The sequence below is a fragment of the Tursiops truncatus genome, chromosome 4 (genome assembly GCF_011762595.2).
Source record: "Tursiops truncatus isolate mTurTru1 chromosome 4, mTurTru1.mat.Y, whole genome shotgun sequence".
NCBI lineage: Eukaryota > Metazoa > Chordata > Mammalia > Artiodactyla > Delphinidae > Tursiops > Tursiops truncatus.
This window is the reverse complement of record NC_047037.1, coordinates 138,114,680-138,122,030: the sequence shown is the minus strand read 5'-3', so window position 1 is coordinate 138,122,030 and position 7,351 is coordinate 138,114,680. Positions and strand designations below refer to the sequence as shown.

Genomic DNA, 7,351 nt, shown 5'->3' with positions numbered 1-7,351 from the left:
CGCAATTCCACGGCCTTCGCAAAGACCCGCGCCTGCGCACTGGAGACCCGCGCGTGCCCGCGCCGACTTTCCTTCCCACGGCCTCCCTTCCCGCTCCTGCGCACTAGGACCCATTTCCCGCAGGCCAGCAAGACGGGAGACCTATTAGATAGCCTTTCTTACTGACTGAGTTGGGAGAAATTGGTTCGTACTTGAACCTGTTGTCTCTCCCTTCCCAGTCTGTGAGATCCAATTGACCCTAGAGGGGAGAGACCCTATCCTGGGGCTTTCCGGGAGCTGACGGGCGCTCAGGTATCCAGCAGGGTGGTGAGCGGGCTCACCCGGCAACCACGTGGCGGGCCTCCGCCAATCGGCGCGCAGACCGCACTTTGCAGCTCAGCTTCAAACAAACTACCGTGAGGCGAGAGCTGCCTGTGGGGCCCCGCCCCCTCGCCTGGGTCTGGGGCCCTGCGAGACGGCGGGCGGGTAGGGGCGCCGAGAGCGGGGGCGGGGCGCAGTGGTCGAGTGACGGCCCGCCTCACCTATTCGGGGCCCGGGCCGCGGCGCGGTGGGCCCCGTAGCCAATGGGCGGGGGCGGGGGGCGGCCCGGCCGACGGGGAGGGGGAGCCCGCGGCTGGGGGACGCGGGGGGAGGAGGGGGCGGGCTCCCAATCCGGTTCCATCCGGTTCTCCCACCGCCCCCGCCGCGGGTCCCAGCAGCTCGGGCGGCGGGAGGAGCGGCAGCGGCCAGGCAGCCCAGGTTCGCGAAGGCTCTCGGCGCGCCGCGGCCCGCAGGCACCCGGCACGCGCCCGCCCTGCCGCGACGATGCCCAAGAGGAAGGTGAGCGGCGGCCGCGGCCCTCACACGCCCCCCTCCGCCGCCCGGCCGGCCCCGGCGCCCCGCGAGGCCCAGGCCTGCCGCGCTCTCGGCAGCGCTGGGCCCGCGAGGCGTCCGGACCTGCGGCGGGCGGGCGTACGGCGGCCCCGGGCGCGCCGTTCTGGAACGTTCGGCGGCCCGAGGAGCAGGGTGGGAGATTCGAACGCGGCGGCGGGAAGCCGCTGACGTCACGCGGCCGAGCATTGTTCTCGCGGGCGGGCGGGCGCTGGGCTCGTGGGCACTTTTGTTTGCGGGCTGCGTCCACTCGCCGTCTGCTTTCTCCCGCAGGTCAGCTCCGCCGAGGGGGCGGCGAAGGAGGAGGTAAGAACCCGCTCCTCTTCTCTCCCTGGGGTGGTTTCGGTTTGCACCGCACCCCGCATTCCTTGCTCATTTTCCTTTTTTTCTCCCAAAGCCCAAGAGGAGATCGGCGAGGTTGTCAGCTGTAAGTAAAGCGAGCCCCCTGACCTCTCTTTTCCGTGGGATTGTACCCAGGGAAGAAACTCAGTGCTATCTTTGCCTTTCAGAAACCGGTTCCTGCAAAAGTGGAAACGAAGCCAAAAAAGGCGGCAGGAAAGGTAGGTTTCACACTCACCTTAAGAGATCGTGGTGTCTTCGAAATGCTGCAGTGCTACCTCACGCGCATTGCCAGCAGCTGAGATCTTGACTTTGAGAATCTCGAAATCAACTACAGTTTGATGTCATAGTCTCCTAAAAAGTCATGGTGTTACCTTATTTATCACTTTAATTCTATGTTATAGTAACTTCAATAAACAATGCTTTTTCTGGTTTGGGTAAAATACAGTAGATGTAGTTATCATCCCGGTTTACGGGAATATAATGTATCACCTTAATGCTGCTGCAGAATTTGGGAAACTTAAGACGGCTAAAAATATTGAAGAATAACTTTCGCTTACCAGGGAAATCCATTCTTTGTGTTGTGTATGTTTTGGTTAGGGGTCCTCTGTTGGTTGCGTGCTTGTACTTCCTCTTTTGACAATATCAGCAAGGCTAGGACTGAGGCCAGGAGATAGGGAATGTGTAAGTTTTTGCATGTAAGGTGCTCGAGGCAAGGTAGGGGGACATATCTTATGTCCAGGGGTAGATCAAGAGCTGTGTTCTCTGAAAACATGATTAACAGTCTTCTAAAAGTATTTTATATACCATTATATGTATAGGAGTTCACTAAGTTATTTTATCGTGAATAGTATCATGGTTGCTGCTCTAGAATAGATCCATGATTGCTTTATTCACATTGCCGGTCTTTGGGTAGTTGTTGGATATATATATGTAGGTTTGAAAACTTTTAAGTTGGAAAAGCTAAATGTGTGCATGTTATTTGTAACTTTGTGTTTGGATTTAGCATTGATGCCACCCTCTGTAAAGCTCTTCCTTGTTCTTCAGGGGAAATTCATGGTGTGATTAATTTCTGTTTACTCAAAACTTAAGTGAGAGTTTGCTATTAGAAGTCTCTCCCCAAAATCCTTATCGTCATTACCCCTTTCCTAAAAGTGTAGGTGAAAGATAAACACTGCATAATCAAAGATTCCTTTCATTTCTTTCTTTAAACATTGTACAGAGCTGAGTGTAAAAATCTTAACGTTTTTTCAATAGAAAGTTCTGTTTTGTGATCCTTTTTAAGAGGGTTCAAGGAAGGTGTAGGCGTAGTATGTCAACTTGAAATTTCTTACACCAGAAAATAATGGGATAATTCTGTATGAGAAATAAGAGTAGGCGGGAAAAATAGTGGCTCTTGTTGCAAAAAGTCTGCTTGAACAGTATACTGTTTTATTATTACATGTTTTATTATTTGCTTTTTTAAATAAACTGATTGGATGGAATACTATGCCTGTTTTCTCAATTTTTTTCTTTTCTTTAATTTTTTTAAAAATTTATTTTTATTGGCAGTCTTGGGTCTTCGTTGCTGCGTGCAGGCTTTCTCTAGTTGTGAGTGGGGACTACTCTTCGTTGCAGTGTGCGGGCTTCTCATTGCAATGGCTTCTCTTGTTGCCGAGCACAGGCTCTAGGACCACACGCGGGCTCAGTAGTTGCGGCTCGCGGGCTCTAGTGCACAGGCTCAGTAGTTGTGGCATGTGGGCTTAGTTGCTCCGCGGCATGTGGGATCTTCCCGGACAGGACTCGAACCCGTGTCCCCTGCATTGGCAGGCGGATTCTTAACCACTGTGCCACCAGGGAAGCCCAAAGTTTTCTTTATTTACCTGTGTCTGTATTTTGATTTGCCCTAAAATTTGTTTTTTAATGAAAACAGTTCAAATTTTACCTCCAGTTGGGTTTGGGACATCAGTTATAATCAACAGGTAAGTTTTCACGTCAGTGTTTCTTGAGAAACAAACCTGTCAGTTCAGTTTTCCCAAAGGAAAAATGATGGGGAGAGGGGAGGAGCCTTTTTCCCCTTTTAGTTTCAATAACATATCTTTGTCTTCATAACCGAATCGTTTTAAAGCCTTAAAAAGGAGGTAAAGCTTTTGATGTATTGATTACCATACTACGGACGTGTTGATTTATTTTGTTTTGTGTCACTTTCCGGCTGTTGATAGTTAAAATGGTATTATTTCAGTCCAGGCTATTGCATAGTTCTGTTTTCACGTTTCAGGTTTTACATTTTTATGTTACTGTGATAATGGTTATTAAATTAATGAGAAATCTAAAGAAATCAGATTATAAAAGAATCATTTTTAAATACAGAAACGATTGTCACACTTCATGGTGGCAATGTATGTAGCGGTGTTGTCCCAAATATGTTTGTTTAGGTAATTTATTATTCTAAAGATACTGAATTACTAGTAGTTGTCATGCATTCATGTATGGAATGCCATTATAGAAGTATCGGTCACTATTGGTCTTATCTAAGTCGGCTGTTAACTACATTCTCTACTTACAGGAAATACCTAAGTGTCTCCTTCCCAGTTGATGGTGTCCAGAAATACTGTTTTATATTACTTTAAAGTGGCTTAACCTTTGAATCTCTTATCATACTAACACCTGTGCTTTTCAGGTTCTTCAAACACCTAAATGAAAACGATAAACTCAAAATTGATCCTTTTAGCTACTTCTCATATGATATCAAGGGACTAACTGTAGCAGAACTGTAGTAGAATAGTCAGTCTGACCTTAACAACATGGTGCTTTTCTCAGGTGAAAGGTCTTAACTGTGAGGGTAACCATCTTGTCAAGACAGTGGTTTTGATTATTTTTCCTGCTTAAAGAGTTTGGGGGTAGGTAGGGTTATATTGGGGAAGCGATTCCTCCAGCATTTCTTCACTTCATTCGTTCTCTCATGTGGAACTTTAGAGAATAGTGGGTAATTGAGAAAGTGGAGAAGGGTTGTAGCTGAGGCTTTAGGTTTAATTAGGTTTAATTGTTGTAAGTCTGATGACGCTTGGTGTGCAGGTGCTGTTAGGGGTCTCCTCAGTGTGCTGTGTGGTCCTGATTACTGGGGGTGGACCTTAAGGTGTGTCCTGTAACTCAGAGTGACACACGACCACATTAACATTGCAACTGCGGTGGATGCAATCTCTCTAGCAAGTCAGAAAATGTTAGTAAGTGCAGAGTTGATACTTAAAATATATTCTTGTTCTGTCACAGGATAAATCTTCCGACAAAAAAGTGCAAACAAAAGGGAAAAGGGGAGCAAAGGGAAAGCAGGCTGAAGTGGCTAACCAAGAGACTAAAGAAGACTTACCTGCAGAAAACGGAGAAACTAAAAATGAGGAGGTCAGAAGTGTTTGTGTGTTGTTCATTTTGACTCTGAAGAGTAGATAATAAACTATATTTTTATGTAGCAGATAAGGCAGTCTTTATCCTTTAGGATATTGAACAGAGTTTTGTACAGTAACTCCCAAGTGAATGGACAGATTATTTTTATGCATTAGATCCTATTTGAAAATATATGTGTAAATGGGTTTTTTTAAGTGAGTGAACAAGAAATTGTAATGTATTCAGAATTTCAAAATCAGGTTCATGATCTTTATTGTATATAGGGTTTATTAATTTAATTGCTTGTGTGAGTTTTAAAAAAGATTTAATTTACTAAATGGTATAACACATTTTTCTTTCTTTAACATGACCTAGGGGTTTTCTTTAAACAAATATTCTAGTTTTTTTTTTTCCCAAATTGCCATCTGTAGAACTGTTAATATAATCTTGTTTGGTTTTTATATTCTGGATATTGCTTTAAATTTTTTTAATTGATTCTCATTTGTCTTATTTTTCCCACTTTCTAATAAAGAAGGCTTATTTTTCTTAAAAGCCACTTGTCTAGGATTAAGTAGTAACTTAGATTAAGCAATTAAAAAGATTGATGTCCTTAATCTTTATCCTTTTAAGCTCTGAGAAAAAGAGGTTTTACCTTAAAAAAAAAAGTGTGTTGCAAGGTTGTGGTAAATAACTTTTTAAGCCAAGCCTTTTTTTTTTAACATTGGCTAAGCAGAAAATATAAATAGAATATTAATTTTTAGACTTTTATATTTATAGATCAGATTTTAACATAATAACTACTTACTCCCCCGATTTGCAGTCACAAATTCCTAAATCTAACCCCAAGTCAAATATTATGTGATAGTAAGATGAAATTAATCCAGTTATAAGGGGAGAATGAGGCCTTCTGAGCCCTTTTATCAACTACAGTTGATTCTCGTTATTCATGATGGTTGTGTTCTATAAGGTTGCTCTGTATGCTGGACAGTTGCTCATAGTGGAAATTCTCAAAATGTTCTCATCACAACATTTCCATCAACAGATCAAACCATAACCTTATTTTATGTGTGTCTGTTTAATGTATGTTTTGGGTAAGTTAATATTGAACTCAGGGCCAACAGAAACAGCACTATAACTCGTGCCTCAGTGAGGCTGTCTAACGTGTGTCTTCTCCACATGGCGCGTCACAACCTTCTTGCATAGCACATAGTACTGGACAGCACTATACTTGTCTAGTAAACATTGTTGACCAAAAGCACAAAAAAAATGTGAAATGTGTGGCGCTAAACAGAGTGTGAAAAAGACACTTGTTTACAGTGTTACAGCTGAAACAAGGCAGAAGGGCCTCAGCTGGGAATGTCTGTGTCGGGTGACTCATATTTTTGCTGCTCTGTATCTGCACGTATATGACCATGGAACATGAAACATGAGTATTGATTTGGGGTTACAAATAAATTTTAGTGAGTCAGTAAATTTATAAATGCAGAATCTACAAATAATGAGGATTGAATGTATTGTTAAGACTTAATAATAGTAATGAGTAAAACTTACACTGTATTAAATGCTAAATATCTCTAACATTATAACACTGACACAGAAGTCAAATGTTCTATCACTGTTTTTCCTTTGATTTTGCAGAGCCCAGCTTCTGATGAAGCAGGAGAGAAAGAAGCCAAGTCTGATTAATATCACACACCTGGTCCTATCAGTGGTCCCTGTTTCCCTTCTTGTACAATCCAGAGGAATATTTTTATCAACTATTTTGTAAATGCAAGTTTTTTAGTAGCTCTAGAAACATTTTTAAAAAGGAAGGAATCCCACCTCATCCCATTTTTTAAGTGTAAATGCTTTTTTTTAAGAGGTGAAATCATTTGCTGGTTGTTTATTTTTTGGTACAACCAGAAAATAGTGGGATATTGAATATGGGAGGCTTTGATTGTCTTGGGTGTCAGCTTAACATTCCACAGATGGAGGGTAGCTTTTATATCCTATAATACAAAGCATACTACATGGCAGTTTGGAGTCAGTTGCGCATTTAATGTCTTAAACACTTTAAATTACTTCTCTTCCCACGTTGTTTCTGGTAGAATTGTTTCCTAAAGCAAACCACTCACCCCTTGATCTTGGCTCTCCTGGGCAGAGTTTTGTGCACTCTGTAACATCTTTGGTCGTGGTAGTCCAGTTCTTCTAGTAACTGTTAATGTGCTGTGAACGATTGACAATTTGAGTATGTAGTGTATGTGATATTAAATTGTGAATTAGTGGGACTTACGATGTAACAGCATATCAATATTTGAAGATATTGGTACTTGATATCCTGTGAAGGAAAATTTGCCCCCAAATTTTAAGCTTGAAAGTCACTGGAATAACTGTTCAGAAAAGAATCACAACTACATGATTTTTTAGGTTTTTGGTACGTATGTTGAGAATTGTGTACAAATTGAAATGTCTGTGTACTGATCCTCAAAACAACAAATAAAATCTCAATTATGAAAGAATTTCTTGAAGCACATGGATTAAGTTGTGGTTTAAATTTCATTTTAAAGAATTTTCACATTTGTTTTTCCAAAGTCTTAATAAAATTTTGGAAGAGTGGAATACTTCATTTTTTCTGTAATACTTCAACAGTGTACTTTGAAGATGCTTTTGTGACTAAATTGGTTTAATGGGAAATCAGTCCCCTGTTAATTATTCACTCTTCCTATGAACTACGCTTATAAATACTGAATAAGCTAGCACGGGATCTTATAGGTTTGTATTTGTGTATTTTCGAGATTCGCTT

At 42.4% G+C, this 7,351-nt stretch overlaps 1 protein-coding gene across 2 annotated transcripts; it reads left to right on the top strand.

Annotated features, from left to right (window-relative positions):
- The first annotated feature begins 312 nt into the window (after nt 1-312).
- On the top strand, nt 313-7,085 carry HMGN1 (high mobility group nucleosome binding domain 1). 2 transcript variants are annotated; one of them, XM_033856086.2, is made up of 6 exons: nt 696-819; nt 1,144-1,176; nt 1,268-1,297; nt 1,380-1,430; nt 4,459-4,587; nt 6,208-7,085. In XM_033856086.2, the coding sequence occupies exons 1-6, from the start codon at nt 805-807 to the stop codon at nt 6,253-6,255; spliced, it is 306 nt and encodes a 101-aa protein (XP_033711977.1). In that variant the 5' UTR covers nt 696-804; the 3' UTR covers nt 6,256-7,085. The 2 variants fall into 2 exon arrangements, with proteins under 2 accessions (XP_073660616.1, XP_033711977.1); XM_073804515.1 differs by lacking the exons at nt 1,268-1,297; nt 6,208-7,085 and having other exon boundaries at nt 313-819.
- Nucleotides 7,086-7,351: the final 266 nt, after the last annotated feature.

Excerpts from the sequence above, each read along its gene's own strand:
- HMGN1 (XM_073804515.1), top strand. The coding sequence starts at position 564 with ATGGGCGGGGGCGGGGGGCGGCCCGGCCGACGGGGAGGGGGAGCCCGC. Across the intron at positions 820-1,143 it reads CGACGATGCCCAAGAGGAAG|GTCAGCTCCGCCGAGGGGGC; the intron begins GTGAGCGGCGGC and ends TTTCTCCCGCAG. Across the intron at positions 1,177-1,379 it reads AGGGGGCGGCGAAGGAGGAG|AAACCGGTTCCTGCAAAAGT; the intron begins GTAAGAACCCGC and ends TTTGCCTTTCAG.